This window comes from Eleutherodactylus coqui, chromosome 8 (assembly GCF_035609145.1).
Source record: "Eleutherodactylus coqui strain aEleCoq1 chromosome 8, aEleCoq1.hap1, whole genome shotgun sequence".
In the NCBI taxonomy this organism is placed as follows: Eukaryota; Metazoa; Chordata; class Amphibia; order Anura; family Eleutherodactylidae; genus Eleutherodactylus; species Eleutherodactylus coqui.
In genome coordinates this window covers 112684414-112705677 of record NC_089844.1, presented here as the reverse complement: position 1 = coordinate 112705677, position 21264 = coordinate 112684414, and the positions used below count along the sequence as shown (strand labels likewise).

Here is a 21264-nt window from a genome sequence, read left to right as displayed (position 1 = left end):
TTGGGGTTCTTGAAGCCTACAATACACCTAACACTCTCCCTATAGTAGCTCCAACACGATACCACTTTCCCTGAACTAATGTCAGAATACATCCGTAGCGAGCCGCGGGAAGGGCAGATTTCAATACTCGGGTGACACCTTATCTCCCCAGCCACTCACAGCAGGGGGGTGGTATAGGGCTTAAACGTTGCAGGGGGAAGTTGTAATGCCTTCCCTGTCTTTCAATTGGCCAGAAAAGCGCGCTAACGTCTCACAGAGGAAAGTGAAAGTAACCCGAACACCGCGTGGTGCTCGTTAAGAGTAACGAGCATCCCGAACACCCTAATATTCGCACGAATATCAAGCTCGGACGAGTACGTTCGCTCATCTCTAATAAATATACATCCGCTGATAACCTGACATTTTTTCATACTGTAGTATTACATTAAAATAAACCCACAGTAGACAAGTTAAGGATGTTGTAGGTTAGGCCACATTCACATCTGTGCATTTGCACTGCGTACTTGCGCAATGGGCGTTGCGTTTTCACGCCATGGGCATTGCGCGTTTTACTGTACTTTTTGCACACCCAACTCATGTGAATTTGTACGTGCAAAAAACACACAAGCATTTTCTTATGAGTACAATGGGAAATTGAGTCAATTAGTTCAATATGTGCTATTTTCGCACACAAATGCACAAGGAAATAGAGCATGCTGCATATTTTTTGGGGGCAATCAAAATGCGCACGCAACATACGCCTAAGTGAACGAGCACACTGAAATCAATAGGTTCTATTTACTGCGTATTGTGAGCGCAAATTTTTCATGCACAAATACGTTTGTGTGAACCCAACCTTAGGAAGACTCCATTGACTCGATACATACTGCTAGAAGAGTCTAAGGTATCCACATTATTAGGTTCCAGTTCCTCTTCTGAGAAAAATTTTCCTAAGCGTCTCAGAGATACTGTTGACTAAAAAAAACAAAACAAAACAATGAAAGAGTAGGTCTCAATTCATGAGCATGTGATCTGGTAATGTGATAAGTACCTGTACGATTAAAGTGACGGCCATTGGGAACATACGAAGTGGGATCCTAAGAATATTAAGTAACATGATGGTGACAAAGGCTTTCTGAGCATCCAGAATATTTTTTTCATCAATCGCCAAGAACACTCCAAACATGCTGAGCGAAACCTGGTCGTCCAATCACAAAGTGGAAAATATATGTTAAAACTTCTGCAATCAACAACAGTGCGACTGGAATTTTCATGATTTCACTGAATACAATCAAGCTTAAAAAAGTGAAACGATACCCTGCAGAAATAGACTTTAAAGGGGCACTCCTTTGAAGGAAGGAATTTATGGCTTATTCACACCCTTGGGACCCACACTTAAATGGAGAATGAGAGTCCCCTGACTCCCTGGTGAGGAAACTGCTAGGGCACTGAAACCAGACGAAGAATGAGTAGAGAAGTGATATTCATGGTTACGGGAACAGCCAAGTAAATGTGCTGCGGATATGCCATAAATGTCTACCTCCTTAGGGCTCGATCAGACGAGCATGGTTTACACGCTGCTACAGCAGCGTATAAACCACGCTGCTATAGCAACCAATAGGTTGCTATGAAAGTGCTAAGACGGACCCTTTTTAGAAGCGCAGGATCGGCACTTCAAAAAAGTGCCGACTCGCCTGTCAGCTCCGTGGTGCGCGCTGTCCATGATGCCTAACATAGGCTCCTATAGGAGCAGTGGAAGCACGCAGCCCGCACCACAGAAGAAGCCACCTGGTCACGTGATCTTTTCCTGCATATCAGGAGTGTGGTTTAGCAGCATGTAAACCAAGTTCATCTGACCTTGGCCTTAAGGGTGTGTTCACATGTAGTGGAATTAGTGCAGATTTTCCACAGCAGAAAATCCGCACCAAATTCTGCACCGTTCGCTCGTTCCAATAATTTCTCACTCTGTGTAAAAGTACCATAACTCTTCTCAATGTACTCCTCTCTTACATTCTGCCTCAAAATCCGACCCCTTCTCTCCATCAGTAACCTCCATACCCAATATACTTTAAGCAGAGTTCCAGTTATGGAAAGTTGCTGTTAAATGAATGCTAATCAAATATAAATAAACAGATACTAGGTGGTGACCGGCTCATTTAGCATCATGTATACTACTATTTAGAAAAAGATGGCTGGACCATTGTACATAACAGGCTCTTTCACCTTTTTTATCACCTCCATTTCCTCCGTATATTGCCTCCATTCCTTTTCTTCAAATGGTTTATTGGTTTATTGGTATGTAATGTATGATTTTGTTTGTACATGTACCTTTGGTATGTAAAGTGCTGCAGAATGTGGCCCAATGCCCATGGGTGGAATTTCCGCTGTTGCACGCTGCCATAGGATTGAATGTGTGCATGGAATCCTTTGCAGACAGCCGGGATATTGATCGTGGAAAATCTGCGAGGTAACAAAATCGCAGCATGTCCAATTTCTGTGCGCAGAGGCCCGCACAGAAACGTCACCGCTGACACACCGGCTCTGCCTTGAGTATGTGCGGCTGTGCGCCAGCCGGCACATCGCAGAGCAGAGAGAGAAGACGCTGTACAGGTAAGCGAGAGGTCACTGCAGGGGCATGGGTCACATCCTGATGCGAGAATCTCCAAGTCGAAATCCGACCTGGCCATCTGCATAAGGTCTAAATAAAGAGTGTTATTATAATTTTAGCATAATTCTAAACCTATTCATAATAAGCATAAATTTCATTTTTCGACTTTCCGGCATTCTAATATGAGCCATATTTATTAACCGCTTAACGCCACAGGATGTACGTTTACGTTCTGGCTGCGGAGTATTTAACGCAACAGGATGTACACTTACATCATGTAGATGTCACAGTATTAGAAGCCGAGTCTGCGCCATACCGCAGAAGGAGCCAGCTGTTACTGACAGCTGGCCTGCCACTGCAACAGCAGCATGTAAAGGGTCCACAGGGGGCATGACGTCATTGGACTCCTGCAACGTAATCACGGAGGGCTAATGGGTTGCCATGGCAACAGGATGCCAGATCCTAGCATCCTGGCTTTCCATTGCCTATGATCACTATTGTAAGCAATATGGCATTGCAGCACAGAGGTCCTAGCTGATCATAGCTGTTATGGTAAAAGTTACCACTTATTTTTTCGAAAGTTGACTTTGGGCAGGTTCAAGTCAAGGTGCAGGGAACACTAGTGATTCAGAGTAAGAAAATTCTGCAAAAACAACAGATCCTCGCAGCACTGCTCAAATTGCAAACCCTGGTGGCGGCTTGTAGATGTATCTTATAGTTGACCGTTGAAACAGCAAGCATGTCCAATAATACAGATTTACTGAATGTTAAATATATGATTATTTCAATGAATTATTCTTTTATAACAAAAGCATAAGCTGCAACTTAATTAAAAAAATATGAATAGGTTCATGAACTGTAGGTACCCTTATGATGCTTACCCAAAAAGGTGAAGCCACAAACACAGCCAGCGCTCCAGAAAACAACAGTGCAATTTTTTTCACTGCTTTCAACTCCATCAGTCGATAGTTTTCAACTTTCTTCATGAAAGCATTCTCCCAAGCATATAGCTTCAAGACCTTTATACCTTGTAGAATCTCAGAAATAAGCTTTATACGGCTATCCTTCTGCTTCATTTGTTGCTCCTGTGGAAATAAATAAAAATGATTGAGCCATCATAAACAGACTATGGAAATGTGAATATGAAGTAAATCAGCAATTACCTATCTTGATTTAATTTTATAGACGTGTACCATACATAATGCAAAGGTACCAGGTTGTATTATTTAAAGGGGTATCTTTGGAAAATACTATTGATGACCGATCCTGAAGTTAGGTCGTCAATAGTTGAACGGCTGGGGTCCATCGCCGTGCTAGCAGTTACAAGCACCAGCCACGGCACAGGGATCGGACCATAGATCTTCGCTGCTTCCGCCCCCGACCCCTGCGTAATTGTGGAGCTGTCAGAAGGGGCACAATCAGCTATTTTGTTGTTGCTATTCAGACCGTTTGACTCACGGTCAGTCCGAGCGCCTGAAAGATCTTGAAGCCAAACCGGGGTAAATACCATCTACTAACCAGATGAAGATAACGTTGTATTATGTGTTTTTGAATCTAGAACTATGTAAAGGTTTTGCAGATCCAAGTAATTCTGGCATTGCTTTTTCATCACATGTTGTACTTTATTTAGGTAGTGTAAATAGACCCCTATGACCCCAATTTATTAAAAATGCCAACATTTAGTTTTTGAAAATTGTTTTTTTCAGATGCCATGTGAAAAATATGTAAATACATGCTGTACTAATTTAATCAGATATATATTTCCACTTGTTTATTTTATTTTGGTAGCACATTTGAAAAATGTTATGTTTCTGAGCATTTTAGGAGACTTGGTAATATAAATACATTTTTAAAATTCCGATACATATTGTTTTGAACTTATATTTAATTTACAGTTTTTACTTTATATACATTATATTGATGATTAAGTTAATTGACGTCATAAATTAATGTAAGGGTACTTCATTCATAGTGGTATTTGTACAGATTTTCCTCCGAGGAAAATCTGCACCAAAATCTGTGTGCAATTCCTTATTACACCACTAGTGCAGATTTTGACATGGACTCACAACAGACTTCACCCCTACATTTGAAAGATTGAAACCAGCTGTTGATCTACGTAAAACAACACATCAAAATTGGCATAAATGGTGTGGATTTTGATGCAGATTATGGTGTGGACCGTTACCAAAATCAGCTTGATGTGAACATAATCGTAAAAAATTATTCAAAATGAACCCTATACTGTACAATCACCTATACTAACTAATAGTAATAGGTAATTGCCCTAACAACTGATCAGCAGGGATCCTGAGCGACGAACCCCAACCGATCAACTATTGATGACCTATCCTATGTTATAAGGATAGAATTATCAATAGTATTTGCCCATAAAAACCCATTTAGGGGGCATCTATACTGACTTATGGGTGCCATATTTGAGGCATATAAGAAATGTCTGCATTATGTCATGTGAACTTGAGAAAGGGGACTCTAATTCCCGAAATGCGTTGCTCCACTTGTTTAATAAATATTTTTTAACCTTATCTGATTCTGTACTTTATGGGTAAATCATTGTGTTTCCTGGAAGCTGGCAACCTGCAGAGAGATCACCCAAAACAGCAGCATTGCCTATGGGTTTACTTACAGCTACCATTATTGCTATGCCTATAACATAGCCTCAGAGGTTGAGCCTATATTATGTGGATTACAACTACAAATTTGGGATGTATTTACCTTATGTGGTGCTACTATTTTCACTCTCACATGTGGCCATAACTTTTGAGTGGATATTACAAGTAAAGTCAACAAATAAAAGGAAAATATCTCAAGCTCACCTGTAGTTTTTTGATCAGTACTGCAAATATAGTCATAAAAGGAAGATTTAATAGAAATACTCCAACTCCTGCAACTATGGCGACACCAAGAGTCTAAAAAGAGAATATCAATAATCAGTAAGTAAAAATATCACAAAAATAATTACCTATGAAGGGCATTTACTAAGGATTTCCCCTGACCCACTACTATTTATCACAGAATGCTGAAAATGCACATGTGTAATGATATAAGTCTCTATAGGTTACCTGCCAATTTGCAACTCTGACCTGATAACCGTCTTTCTTTTACAGGTGTTTAGGTGGTGTGAGGTCTGATAATGGACCCAGTGGAATACAGAGCAGTCATCAAGTTTCTTTACTTGAAAGACCACAAATCAAGTAAGACGTTCGATGAGATGAAAGAGGTTTAAGAAGAGGATTTCTCATCATATGATGTAGTCAAGAACTGGCATCAATTCAAATGTGGTTGGACTTCCAAGGAAAGGGCTCCAATTCCCGGGTGATCGCACTTTGCTATCGATAAACACACCATCCAGCAAGTGGAGGCTGCCATTTTGGAAAATCGCTGCGTAACCATTCGCAACCTACCCCAAAATGTCAAAGTTAGTGTGGGGTCCGTCAAAAAATCATCCAAGACCATCTTCACATGAATAAGTTATCCACTTGCTGGGTTCCCCGTCTGCTCACAGCTTTCCAGAAGCAGGAATGGGTTGAATACGCCCAGGCTCTTTTGACAATGTGCCATGGAAACCAGGAGGACTTTTGCAACAGACTGATCACACAGGATGAAAGCTGGGTCCATCACTATAATCCGGAGACTAAAGTGCAGTCAATGAAATGGAAGCATCCGGACTCAACGCCTTCAAAGAAGGCATGTGCCCAACCCTCAGCAGACAAGGTCATGCTCAGTCTTTTAGGACCAGCACGGAGCAGTCTTGATGAATTTCCTAGCAAAGGATACCACGATTACTGGGGCATACTATGCTTCACTGCTACGGAAATTGAGTGAGGCCATCAAAACCAAGAGATGTGGCATGCTCACCAAAGGTGTCCGACTTCTGCAATACAATGTCCCAGTTCACAACTCACATGTTGCCAAGAAGGAAGCACGCTGCCGCGGGTATGAAATTCTAAAGCATCCCCCTTATTCACTCGACCTTGCACCATTGGACTTCCATCTCTGTCCAACAATAAAGTCATTTTTGAAGGGCAAGATGATGAAACTCTGATCTCCAAAGTCACAATGTAGCTTTTGGAGCAACCTGTGTGTCCCCTAGGTGGCACCTATGTAGAGAAGGACTAATAACTGAGCCATGTTTTGTTGGTCTCATTCCACAGGAAGTGGGTCAGGGGAAATCTTTAATGAACACCCCTAGTACATTTATAGAGAGTAGTGCAAAATTAATCAAATCAAGCAAACAAAGAGAATAATGCAGTGACAGAACCAATGTGAAGTAAAAATGCTGTAAACTCCACCTGCACTTATCCCACATTTATATATTAAATATCCCTATTAACTTGTTCAAAGCATAATTTTTCAATTGGAGTCCTCTTTAAAAATGCCCGTATCTAAATATTATGGTCCTTTTACACGGAACGATTCGTTCAAAAAATCATTGCATCATGCGCATTTAAACGATAATCATTCAGTGTAAACAGGGACAACAAATGAATGACATTTTGTTCTTTCTTTTCGATCTTTGTTCATTTTATGCAGGCATAAAAATAATCATTTGCTTGTTTGCACGTCGTTTCATGTAAACAATGATCATTTAGTCATACGTATTCACTGATACAATGATTGTAAATGATAGGCAAATGATAGGCAAACGCAATTCTGAATGAAATCGCAAATTATTTATCTACCTGTATAAACAGGTTGCACAAGCGAACACGGTCATTGTTTGCTCATGTGAACGATTTATCAGTCCATGTTAACCCTTTGCAATCTAATTTTGGATTCAAGGTTTCCTAGGGGGCTTTCTCTTTCTGCCATTTTACAATGGCACCATCTGCTGGCTAGAGCCAGTACTGCGGAATGTGACATGCCGGAGAGGCCCCCAACAACAGAGCGGCCAGTAATATACAGTAAGAATACCCTGCCGGACGTCTTCTGACATCGGAGCTGTACAGCCTTCAATCAAAATGTCTTTAGACGTCAGACAGTGGATTGGAAAGGGTTAAAGGAGTCTTAGGTCGTGCTCCCACGAGCGTATCGGTGCAGTGTATTCCGTGTGTGGGTCTTGCGCGCAGAATATGATGTACCATTCTGTCAAAGGTAGCCATGTTGCCTCTCACATGACTTGGGCAAAAAAAAACGTGCAAGAAAAATTGCAGTATATTCTATCTTGCGTGTATATACACCAAGATAGTACATTGCATATGGTTGTGTGCTGCCCGTGCATATCCCGTTGCTAGAATGCTTCTTATTTTTTGATCTAACGGAGACGTTTCATAGCTTTATTGTGGGACAACAAAGTAATTGACCAATAATTTATGGAAAAATATTGGTTAAGATCAAGTAGGGGTTTCGATCCAAAATTGCACTCCCTGTCCAAGATGCTTTCTTTACCAAAGTAAAAAGTAGGCACAAACATTCAGACATATACTGGTGTATGTAGCCCACATTCATTGTCTTCAAGTAATCATTCACTAAGATCTTGCTGTTGGGTAACAGATAACAAGTTACAGCCACTACCGATCTTACAGCTTTTCCTTTCTGATTATACTTATGAACTATGGTCCAATTCCCTTGTATTCGGTCACATCAGCAGCCAATGTAAAAACATTAACAAACCAATATTAAGAACAACCTACGACCTGCATTCCAGACATGTTTTCGCTGTAATAGTGTCATGCTTCATAGTGCACTGTAACAAAATGCTGTCCTCTGAAATCTACTTCCCCAACACAAGCTTCTCTTACCTTATTCCTCCTATCACAGTGCATATAGCAATTCCATTCACCTGACCTAGTATAGTAGTTAGTGCAATGACATGGGCTGGACACAATATCAGAACCTGACTTCAGCATTAGCAGTCGACTTTCCTGGGTACTAAGCATGTCTCCCAATACTCCCTTTTCTCCTTAGGGAGAGCACTTAGACGGTGAGTGAGGAGACTCAAAAGGCCTTTTATGCTCCTCTGGGTAATATGCAAATAAAAGGGATGGAATAATACCTCCACACTGCCACCTATTTAATCCCAATACTCAGATACCTCCAGAATTTAACAAGAGAACCATCACAAGTGTAATAGATATCAAGCATATTATCACAATAGAAAACACAAATATCAAACTAGGGACTCGACATAAGATGACAGGAGCAAAAGGTGATGCTAACCAGATGGTGAGGATAAAGATAATGATGATGAAACTAGTAGTGAAGACTGGAACAGAAATAACCAGAGAAAACATATGTTTAATGCTAGCTCTCCCTGCAGCTTTTCTTAGTCTTTCCCTCACATTGAGCCTAATGCCAGATATCACTGTCCCTAAATAACCCTCAGCTATCCCTGCCTAAAATACTGCCACCGAGAATAGGAGGGCATAAGGACCCACATAAGTAGCCAATCAAGCAAGCTGAATAATGAACCAAGACTAGGCAGATACAAACAAGGAGTAGAGAAAACCCAAGGCTAGGAATTAAGACCACACAGACAGAAAAAAACGACACTAAAACAAGGTACAAAACTTGAACAAGAAATACTGGAATAAATGCACACTACTACTGCCATCACCAGCAACTGCACTGCAGAAGTGAGGGATACTTAAGTGGGAACACCACTGTGTACTAAGTCGTCAGGTGGATGGAAAAAGCTAAGCGTAGCTAGGCTAGACTGGATACATAACTCCCATAGAAGTGAATGGGAATTCCGAATACAAAGTAGCATAGCACGCCTTTCTATTTTCATAACTTGGGAGCTGTGGAAACAGAACAGTGCAACTTGTGCTATATTGTTTCTGTAACTCCCTTTGACTTGTATGAGAGTTACATAAAAAGAGTAGCACAGCATGCCTGGTTGTTTCTGTGATTTCAGACCACTGCACACAACCTAACCAGGGGCAGAGGGGGCCATAACTCAAGATAGGTGTGGGTCCTAGCCATATGCCATCACTTTATAAGATGGGAATCACCCTGTAAATAAGTACAAGTATACTGCATTTTGTAAATCATCTTCATAGAAAAAAATACATTGCGAAGAGTGGTGACATTCAGCATCTACTGAAAAGACTACTTCTAAGGGCTAATGTCCACTGGTGTCTTTCACCACGTATTATGCAGGCGTTGCACGCACATGTGATACGGGGTGCATGGAGGCAATGAAAGTCAATGGACTTTCATTCTTCCATGCACAACAGCGTGTGGACACAGCGTATCCATATGCAACAGAAATAAATTGCATCACGCTCTGTTTCTTTGCATAGGATATGCTGCTCATACGCAGGCATTGCGAAGGGGCGGCGTTTCAATACATATCCCCTTTCTGAACAGAGCAGGGAATTTGAAAGAAAATAACATCACACTGCACATGCCCGTGGCGTCAGATTCCTGGGCATGCACAGTGCATACTCAGCCCATACACGGTCTCTGCCGGCAGAGCATATGAGCTATGTAAGTGTAAAACGCAGCAGCTGACCCGCAGCCTTTTACACATATACGCCCGTGGACATTAGCCCTAAGACTCCTCACTCTTTAGTAAAAACAAGATTACAGCAGAGGTATAATTGAAAACATCTTTCAGGAGAACATAGATAACAAAATAAATATATGTTTCCATTTGTTGGTAAACATACTAGAATTCACTGACCTGCCACAGGAAATACATAGCAAAGATTATAGTGAGAGGTGCCGACCAGATATAGTTCAAGCAAGTGGCCAAGTCCATCAGCTTTTGGACATCTGTAGAGATCAGATTCACAATTTCACCAGTTGAGGAATTCTTTCGTCCACCATTGGAAATTACTAATGTCTTTTATGTTAGAACAATAAAAAAAAATTTAATTAATGAAAAAGGGAAATGAAGAAAGAAATTAAGGTGGTTTCACATCTTCATTGGGAATTCCATTTTCCTGCACCATTCTGTAATCAGGAAAGGGGAATCCTCGAGGCTGAACAGCTCTGTCTCTGGCAGAACCAAATAGTGCCGGGCAGACCCCATTGACTGTAATTGGGTCCGTCCGCTTCCCACCCAGTTGCCCAGCTTGTGGACAAAAGAAAAGCACTATGTAAGTATTTATGTTCTCATCATATGCATTTAGACCCCTATCGATGTACATTGTACTATGATGTTATACTGCAAAGTGCAAGCACAATTAATTGCTGGGAGTATTGTCCCCATTTATTGAAAATGCAATACCAATCTAAAACATATCCTTAAAGGGATTATCCAGTTTTGAACTACAGATAATCTATCTTCAGGACAGGTCATCAATAGTTGATCAGCTGGAGTCCACTGCCCAGGACCCGTGCCTATCCACTGTTTGCCAGGGTGCTGTAAGAGTGCATGGAGCTAGTTGAAGACGGTTCTGCACACTTTGCAGCAATCTAGGTTGGTACTGCAGGAAGTGTTCCCACTGAATTATTTGGAAAGCGCACGTTAAATACCAACACAGACTGCTGCCAAGTATAGAGGGCTACCTGCTTCCAGTTCCATATGCTCCGACAGTGGCTCAAAGAGCAACTGATTACTTAGAATCCCAAGAAAACGTCATTAGCAGTTCAAAGCTGGACAGACCCTTTAAAGGTATTGCCCCCAAATAACATTTATGGCATGTCGATGTCCTGTGGATATACAATAAATGCTTGATAGACGTGGGTCCTATTTCTAGAATCTGCACCTATCTCCAGAATGGGGTCCTCCAACCATGTCTCATTTTGAGATGGCTGAGAATAACTGGAGAGATGGCCATGTTCACTTCTATTGGGGTCACAAAAACTGCTCGGGCCCCTGTTTTGGAGATAGGTACAAGTCACAGAAGTGAAACTCACAAAACTTTGAGCTATCATAGACATATCAACAGGATATGCCATAAATGTCTACGATCGATATTCTCCTTTAAAGTCTATATCTATCTTGAGAAAGGGGGGGCTGGTCTGTAATTCGCAGATAACAGTTGGTTGCAGGTTTATTACAGTCTATGGCTTCTTTCACACGAGCGCGTAAACGGCGCGTTTTTACGCCCAGGCGTATATACGCGCCCATGAGAGGCATTGATTTTCAATGCATTCGTTCACATGGACGAATATACGGCGTGTAAATACACCGTATAGAACATATACGCGGTCAGCGTATATACGCTCAGCCAAAAGACAGTTCTGGAACTATCATTTGGTCAGTATACACTGGCTGGTCCTATAGACTCCTATGGGAGCAGGGAAAGAGAAGGAGAGGGAGGCATTCTTGCAGCGTCCAACGCTGCGAAAAGCTTACAGGTGCCTCTACGTATATAGGCATTGGAAGGTATCCCGAGGATTTTGGCAGAGCAAGGGATTTCCGAGGTGCGGAGTATTTTTTCGCTAAAAACGATGCTCATGGGCGTGTGAATGGACGAGAAAAAGCTGGCCATGATCACGGAAAAACAACCTTTCAGGTGCTTGTACCGGGTGGGCATGAAAACGTAAAAACGCTGTTGCCGTTTATGCGCTCGTGTAAAAGAAGCCTATGGGAGATATGAAACAATAAACTGTGCTATTTCCGTGCTTAAGGCATATCAAATCTATAGGTTATCAATTTTATGCATAAATTAACCCCTTTTATACAATGAATCCTGCTAATTATTCTTGTCAGCTTCTGCATCTGAAATAAGTTTAACAAAAAATAACTAACAGGAAACTAACATTTATCATCTGGATTATAAAATAACATACCTTTGTATAGACACTGCCCACTATGGCTGATCGGATTCTCATTCCAATAAGATAGCACAGGTAATCATGTTGGTGAAGGAAGAGGGACTGAAAACAAGGACAAATGAGCAGGAGAACAGCTATCAAAAAGCTTTGCCAAGTTGGTGCCGAAGAATCCTTCAAATAGTTCAAGAGAAGTCTGGTGAAAAACCAAACCAAAATCCAATGAATCATGCCTAATGTAACGCCACTTTATAATTATTATGACTGTTATTAACAAAGAGAACCAGGGCCACATTACACATGCATAATCCTTGCTGCTCTACATGACGCCTTCTAGAAAGGCGATATTGGAATTTAGTATCGCTGAGCTATTAATCCTGATGTCTCATTTGTTCACATTTTGCCAACGTTTTATGTTTGTATGCTTTAAAAACCAAATAAAGATTACTGCAAATTAAAAACCATACAGAAATCATACAAAGGTTGTGAGCTCAATCCCCGTGTAGTTCAGGTAGCCGGCTCAAGGTTGACTCAGCCGTCCATCCTTCCGAGGTTGGTAAAATGAGCACCCAGCTTACTGGGGGGTAATAAATAAATTACTTGAAAGCGCAGCGGAATAAGTTGGCGCTATACAAATAAGATTTATTTTTAGGTATGACTACTCTATTATTTCTAATATATACCTTCTGCAAACAATGGATTCAGCATATATTGGATACAGCATATTCATTTTAAAGTATTAGGGACAAAGCTGTTGCTTAGCTAATTTTGAAAAGGAGTACCATGTGCATTAGAATCAGGTCCCTGAACGTATGCCTGTTTTATAATGCACATTAGGCCACATTCACATGTGCGTTGGAGGTGTAGTGGCCAAAGGTCTATGTTGCTGGCCCCTCCATAAGTGTCACACATGTCATGTCTTTTGTAAGATGCACTGTGCAAAATTGGCTAGTCTCCTGTTATGTGTATTGTACAGCTGCAGCAAGTGAGAGGTTAATGTTTGCATGAGACTGCGAGATGCTTGCAAATGTATCAATATTTGTCTAGTCATGTGATTTGTGTAGTCTATAAGTATGAGTGTTTTGGGTGTGGTAGTGGTTCATCAACTTCAACAGTAGAGAGGAATGGAAGGCCGGCCACATGGGGGTACCTTTAACCCTCATGTGGTGGAGAGAATGGAAGAGGAAGAGAGGTACCCTGAGGATCCGAATGCCAGGGACCGAATAGAAAGGAAGAGAGACTGAGAGAGAGATAGTGTGAAAGCAGAAAGGCTAAATTCATCGTGCCGAGGTACTGTACCATGAGATTGTCTGTGGAGTGACCTTACCCCTATTCTCTATTGGAGAGTTCCCCTTCCAGGAGCGGTGCATAGCAGATAACTGGGACTCGTGCAGATAACTGGGACTGCAACACTGGTTTTGTCCTGAGCTTCCTCCCTGACCTCTAATCTTCTGTCTACCTGCACACGTATTTTAAGAAGTGTATTTTTGCAAAGTTATTCAGTAAAGTCTTGCCAGGCCCTGACCATTCCCAGGGACCTGAGGTATGTTACACAGTCTGTGGCGCCTTTATTTACCGCAGATGGTCATACCGGTGGGCAACGGAACGGTGGCATCACCCATGACAACGTTATCTCCTGTTCTTATGTTTATTGGCCATCCCTCTCCTATGGGACGTTGCAGAGGATCTGTTCAGAGCATCCAGGACAGATATGGCAGAAAATCCAGAGGTTCTATGTGTGGTGGCTGCAAGAAAGGTTGTATTGCAGCTTGCTGTGTGACTCTGGACTCCTGGTTAGTGTAGGGACTAGCGGTATAGCCAGGAGCCATGAAGTGGCCTGCTAGCTTCCACGTTTTCATCAAAATGTCAACTAATATCTAGCATTTATATTGAGCTTTACCATCTGCTATTAGCATTTGCATTTTGGCTGTTTTATGCTGTGTTTCCTGGCTCCGTGTGTCTTCTTGTTCCGTCCAGTTGTCCCTGTCATGTGGCATGTGTATGTGTCCTGTTCTGGTGGCGTGGTTCCTAGGAGCAGCTAGGGCCCAGATCCGAAGACCTCTGAGCCGCCTTTTATCAGGGCGGTGTCCCCGTTCAGCTAGGGCCATGTCATCATCCCCGTTGCACAGGGCAAGTTGCTTGAAACCCATGTGCATCCTTTGGTCATGATCGTGTGGGCCCCTTGCTTAGTTTGCCCACACGATTGTAACAGCATGCTCTCCCAACAAGCCAATGGGAGAGTGCATGCAGAGCAATCTGAAAAGAGCCAGATTTCTGCATGGTGATCTTTGATGGGTGACAGTACTGGAACCAGGGAGCGGGTGCTGTAGGGAGAGAGAGGGAGATTTGTAATGCAATTCATGTGGATTGGATTTTGAAAATCATATCCACATAAAGAGGAAAAATTATGAGAGGGAATATAAGCACGTTACGGATTCTCAAATCTCCATCATTATGTAGCAGAAAACCTGTGGATTTTTACAATTGATTTCACTCTTTCAATGCATCAGGTGAAATTTGAAATAATTGCATACGGACTCAGCCTCAGGCCTCTTTCACATGGGCGACAGCTATATCGCCGTACAAAATACTTTTTCTTGAGAACAATCTCGTATAGCTGCCGCCTGTGATGTGTTATTTTTTTATTGTGAAAGACAATAGGAGTTTTCATATGCTTTTATATCTGTGGCGGGGAGGTCCGTTTTCCTGCTCCATTCAGGGAGCAGGACAGGAGGGGTATTCCCTGCCCGAATCGGTCCAGCTTATGACAGAACCAAACAGCACTGAATGGACCCCATTGACTATAATGGGTCCGTTTGGTTTCCGCTCAACTGCCCGGCATTTTACCGGAAGAAAAAGCACGCAGGGCTAATTCTTCCGGTATTATCTGCCGGATCTGTGATGGAATCTCAGAACGGAGGTTCCAATGTAGATGTGAACCCGTCCTTACTTTGGTGTGGGGTTTTCTCACAGACTTCAAGTAGAGAAATGCAATTCTGCGTTCTTGAAATCCTCTGTTTATTGGAGCTCTATTTTTTGTACATCACTGCATTCTAACTTTGAAACTCTGAACTTATAAAAAACATTTGCAAAGAAAACACCTGTGAGCAAAAAACAAGGAATTCATCATGACAACAGATGCACTACAGGTCAAAGCCATTAAAAGGCGTAGCACGTGATAAACTATAAAAGCCCTGGACTTTTCTTCGTTTTTGTTATGGCAATAGTATACCTCAAAAGTTGAGGGCTGATGAAGAGGAGCGTAGTGTACAAAACCATTAACAGTGCACTAAACAGGTAATGGTATCCAAAAGAGCGAATGATGATCTTCAGCAGTGATTGGTTGTTCATCTGCATGCTGGGATTTTTCAGCAGAATCTCATTCTCAGCCTGATTGTCTTGATAAATCTGAACATCATTACCCTCCTGGGCATTAGAGAACTGTGTGCAAACCTTTAACCTGAAATGATATAAAAACATCCTTCAGATGTAATAAGGGGAATCGTACTAAAAAGTGAGAAAAGAACTTAGATCTCGAGTAGAATTGCTGCTCTGTAGACATCGTTACTGCAACCTCAAGACAGGTATGTTATTTCCACAGGATACAGTTAATGATGAAGTCCAAAAATAAATGTTGTATTGATTCATTTTGCATCTTCTTCATTTACACCTCATTACCATCTCTTTCATGCTTGCAGTCATGTTATCAACAGAGCAGCAGCTCCATTGTTTTGCCTGTTGTATTAGGCCCCCTGTCCACGAGCGTGATTTCGACGGCGGTAAATCGCCGGCGAATCATGCCGTCTGAAGCTTTCCATAGCGTCGCTATGGAAAGCGCCGGCCCCGTGTCCACGAGAAGAGAATCATTGCGATTCTCCGCTCGCGGCCAGCAATTTGCAGCATGATGCGAACTGCCCCGATTCTCCGCTGTCAGCATATCTGTCAGATAGGCTGACCGGCAAAGATTCGTCTGCCGGCTCCTGCTCCTCACAATGCCCGTGGACAGGGGGCCTTAGAGTAATTTTGTGCTGAAACTAAATACCTGAGACAGATATGGTTAGTAAAGATGCATTCACACGGGTATATGTGTATTTTGGTCCCTGAATATGCAGTGTATTCAGGGACCCAAATAGGCTGTTGCCTAGTGTTTTTCTGCCTGTTGGCAGCCTTTTTATGTGTGTACATATGCCGCATATTTATGCGCATAAAAAAATGCACAAAATCACATTGATTTTGTGCGTAAATATGCAAGTTTTCTGCATATTTCCTGAATATTTACGCATGCCCATTCATTTCAATGTGCTATTATGGAGCATAATAGACACCAAGATAGGACATGCTGCGTTTTTTTCACATAATCAAAAGTTGCGTTAAAAATACGCAGCTGTGAATGAAACCATTGAAATCAATGGACTCTATTCACTGTATAATACACTGCATATTTCCGTTCGTGCGAATGAGTCGTAAGGGTGAGTTCCCATATAGCAGCATTGTTGCAGAATTTTGAAATTTCACAAGCATATACAGTTCAGCGTAAGTGAATGAAGTTTTAACAAGCTCCATTCACTCATAACGAAAGAAATCCACATCAGACAATAGCCATGCTGCAGATTTGTAAATCTAGTTGTCCTAAAGAAATACAAAAGAGAAAAGGGACATATTTTTAACACCAATGACACCAGAACTATGAAGTGCCCCTGAAGTCTTAGGGCTTATTCAGATGACCGTATATTGGTTGGGTTTTCACGACCGGCCGATATACGCTGCCCCTCTCTGCAAGGGGAGGAGGCCGGACAGACCGGGAGCTAGTGCTTTGAGCTCCCGCCCTCTCTTCGCCCCTCGCCACTGTTTGCAAAGGGAGGGGCAGCGTGGGGTGAAACTTAGCTCCACCCCGTCCCACCCCTTCCATTGCCAACAGTGGCGAGGGGTGGACAGAGGGTGAGAACTCAAAGCACTAGCTCCCGTCCCGGGAAAAATCTGCACCTAGCCGCGTTAATCGTTGCAGCAAAACACCCGTCTGACCGGAGAAAAATCGCCATGCGCATCAAAATGCGCATGAAACTTAACCTGGCCGGCGAAAAAAACGCAGCTAGCTGCAGTAAATGATTTTGGTGCGCACATAAAACGCCAAACGCAGATAGGCGCGATCTGCGAATCGTCGTGTCCTATAATTTATCGCATATCCGCATAAAAAGCGGACATGTGACCGATACCATAGCGAACCATTGGTTCTATATATGCGCGAATCGCATGCGCATGCGCAAATCGCGCGAAAAAACGCCCGTCTGACTAAGGCCTTAGAGTGCGTTACCATGCATGAATTATTTGCAAGATTGAGCTCCCATTGGTGGCTGCGGAATCACAGCTGCAATCCAATAGCCGTTGCATGAACACGTACCCTTAAGTAAGCCGCAAGGGTAAACTGTAAACATACTCAGAAGTCACAACTTCATTAGTTCTGTGCAGCGTATCAATACAGACATTTTTGAATCCATTCAACTTACGGTTTAGTCTTATGCCATTCTTTCTGGACCTCTTTTGAGAATTTCATTAAAATGTCTTCAACAGTGTCTGATTTTCTCAGGGACCAAATGTCATCAGCTTTTAATGACTGTTTATAACCCCTAAACATTATTCTTAAAAGAAAAGAAATAATTAAGGGGTGTGCACTAAATCTTAAAGTGAAAGTGTCAATAGAAAACTCAGATTTTGTGTTAAACATATTTTAAACAATTTGTGGTGATTTCTTTTTTTACATTTTCTATCACAATCTACATATTTCTCACTGACCAAAGGGCCTATTACTAGTCTGTCACTTCCTGATCTGTAGAAAGAGCTTTTCAGCAGTCATCTACCTATGATAACAGACAGGATTAGGCCGCCTGCAGACGGCCGCGTCGGATCCCGCGGCGGTAACTCACAGGCAGTCAATTACATTTACGCAGTTCGGCTCACATTAGCGTGCCGGAATTGCGGAATATAGAAGCACAAAAAAGAACACGGCATGTTCAATTTTGCTGCATATATCCGCAAGATAAAGCCCATTGTTCTCTATGGGTGCGTATATATACGAAAGAAAAACAGGTGCAATCCGCATGACAGTGGCGTGAGATACGCTGTCATGCGCAGTACAATTTGACCACCATATGTGGCAGTATGCTGTGTCACCGCTGGCTCCAGAGCTTTAAAACACTGCATGACCCCTGCAGCGTTTTACGCTTATGGCCATGTGAGCCTGGCCTTCCACACCTCTAATGGTTTGTGGAACTTGAAAATGGTACTTTCTACCTAAAAGATAAAGTCCCCCGGTGCAAGCACAGAGTCATGACTGACTCCTAGGGTGGCGTCATATTGTGACGTTTTCTTGGCAGACAGTTTTTGTGGGGTGGCCTAAAATAAGTCTTGAACAGCAGTGATTGTGCATATATATATATATATATATATATATATATATATATATATACATACACTACCGTTCAAAAGTTTGGGGTCACATTGAAATGTCCTGATTTTTGAAGGAAAAGCACTGTACTTTTCAATGAAGATAACTTTAAACTAGTCCTAACTTTAAACAAATGCACTCTATACATTGCTAATGTGGTAAATGACTATTCTAGCTGCAAATGCCTGGTTTTTTGTGCAATATCTACAAAGGTGAATAGAGGCCCATTTCCAGCAACTATCACTCCAGTGTTCTAATGGTACAATGTGTTTGCTCATTGGCTCAGAAGGCTAATTGATGATTAGAAAACCCTTGTGCAATCATGTTCACACATCTGAAAACAGTCTAGCTCGTTACAGAAGCTACAAAACTGACCTTCCTGTGAGCAGATTGAGTTTCTGGAGCATCACATTTGTGGGGTCAATTAAACGCTCAAAATGGCCAGAAAAAGAGAACTTTCATCTGAAACTCGACAGTCTATTCTTGTTCTTAGAAATGAAGGCTATTCCATGCGAGAAATTGCTAAGAAATTGAAGATTACCTATGTATTACTCCCTTCAGAGGACAGCACAAACAGGCTCTAACCAGAGTAGAAAAAGAAGTGGGAGGCCGCGTTGCACAACTAAGCAAGAAGATAAGCACATTAGAGTCTCTAGTTTGAGAAACAGATGCCTCACAGGTACCCAACTGGCATCTTCATTAAATAGTACCCACAAAACACCAGTGTCAACATCTACAGTGAAGAGGCGGCTGCGGGATTTTGGGCTTCAGGGCAGAGTGGCAAAGAAAAAGCCATATCTGAGACTGGCCAATAAAAGAAAAAGATTAAGATGGGCAAAAGAACACAGACATTGGACAGCGGAAGACTGGAAAAAAGTGTTGTGGACGGATGAATCCAAGTTTGAGGTGTTTGGATCACAAAGAAGAACGTTTGTGAGACGCAGAACAAATGAAAAGATGCTGGAAGAATGCCTGACGCCATCTGTTAAGCATGGTGGAGGTAATGTGATGGTCTGGGGTTGCTTTGGTGCTGGTAAGGTGGGAGATTTGTACAGGGTAAAAGGGATTCTGAATAAGGAAGGCTCTCACTCCATTTTGCAACGCCATGCCATACCCAGTGGACAGCGCTTGATTGGAACCAATTTCATCCTACAACAGGACAATGACCCTAAACACACCTCCAAATTGTGCAAGAACTATTTACAGCAGAAGCAGGCAGCTGGTATTCTATCGGTAATGGAGTGGCCAGCGCAGTCACCAGATCTGAACCCCATTGAGCTGTTGTGGGAGCAGCTTGACCGTATGGTACGCCAGAAGTGCCCATCCAACCAATCCAACTTGTGGGAGATGCTTCTAGAAGCGTGGGGTGCAATTTCACAAGCTTACCTCAACAAATTAACAGCTAGAATGTCAAAGGTGTGCAATGCTGTAATTGCTGCAAAAGGAGGATTCTTTGACGAAAGCAAAGTTTGATGTAAAAACAATGTTATTTCAAATACAAATCATTATTTCTAACCTTGTCAATGTCTTGACTCTATTTTCTATTCATTTCACAACGCATGGTGGTGAATAAGTGTGACTTTTCATGGAAAACACAAAATTGTATGGGTGACCCCAAACTTTTGAACGGTAGTGTGTATATATATATATATATATATATATATATATATATATATATATATTTATATATATGCACAAACGTAATGTGTGAAGCTTAACCCTTTAACATTTTACTCATGTAAATTACTTACTCTGTAAACCAGCTGAAAGTAACTTGGGAAAGGAAAGAAGCAGCTGACAGCGGGCACGGGTTCTGGTACAGTGGGAAAACATCAGCATAAATCACAAAACAAACAAAATGACAGTTACATCTATATGTGTTTTTACATTAAATGTTTTCTTAGTAAAATGGAACATTGTGAGATAAAACACATGCTCCTGACAAACAAATATCAATGTCTATTGTGATGATTGTTTAAGTATCTATTTGTATTTTGCAACACAGCAACATTTAAATACTGCAATGTGTGAGATTTCACCCCATGTTCAGCAGGAGTATTTGATATGGTCTCCCTAAACATATGATCAAACATATGCAAACTACACATTTACAGCCGCATTGATCTACTGCTGACATCATACAAAAATGTATACTATGCAATTTATTACTTACTATTTTTAATACAACTGTAATGAAAAACTAAACTGGCGTTGTGAGGTCATGGCATAAACTGGTCAAACATAGGTCAAAAGCACACCCTTTTGACATTTGCTTGGCCATTTAAGTCTATGGACTCATCAGAGTATATATTAAGGGATTTTTTCCTGTGTATCATCAAAGGAACAAAGTAGAAAATACAAAAACTTGAACAACAACATACCATGTCGTCTTTTACACTTGTAAAAAATGGAGGTTGATCATTGAAGAACGACAGAATGGACTGGAATAGCACCAGTAAGAAATATAATGCAAATAAAGTGTAGCGTAGTCGGTTAATCTCTGAGGCCTTAGAGATAGAAGGAAGAATCACAAAAGGGTTAAAAT

General features: G+C 41.7%; 1 protein-coding gene across 2 annotated transcripts in view; it reads right to left on the bottom strand.

Moving 5' to 3' along the window:
- The window catches only part of LOC136576705 (multidrug resistance-associated protein 1-like), a 126218-nt gene that overhangs the window by 69765 nt on the left and 35189 nt on the right, over positions 1-21264 (bottom strand). The window contains exons 6-15 of one of the 2 annotated variants that reach the window (XM_066576237.1): positions 21101-21226; positions 20471-20532; positions 17782-17913; positions 15510-15737; positions 12296-12473; positions 10236-10397; positions 5425-5517; positions 3469-3672; positions 1031-1177; positions 867-954 (exon numbers count right to left, since the gene is read on the bottom strand). In XM_066576237.1, the coding sequence (XP_066432334.1) occupies positions 867-954; positions 1031-1177; positions 3469-3672; positions 5425-5517; positions 10236-10397; positions 12296-12473; positions 15510-15737; positions 17782-17913; positions 20471-20532; positions 21101-21226 (1420 nt within the window). The remainder of the gene's footprint in view (positions 1-866; positions 955-1030; positions 1178-3468; positions 3673-5424; positions 5518-10235; positions 10398-12295; positions 12474-15509; positions 15738-17781; positions 17914-20470; positions 20533-21100; positions 21227-21264) is intronic. The other variant, XM_066576238.1, reaches the window with a different exon arrangement.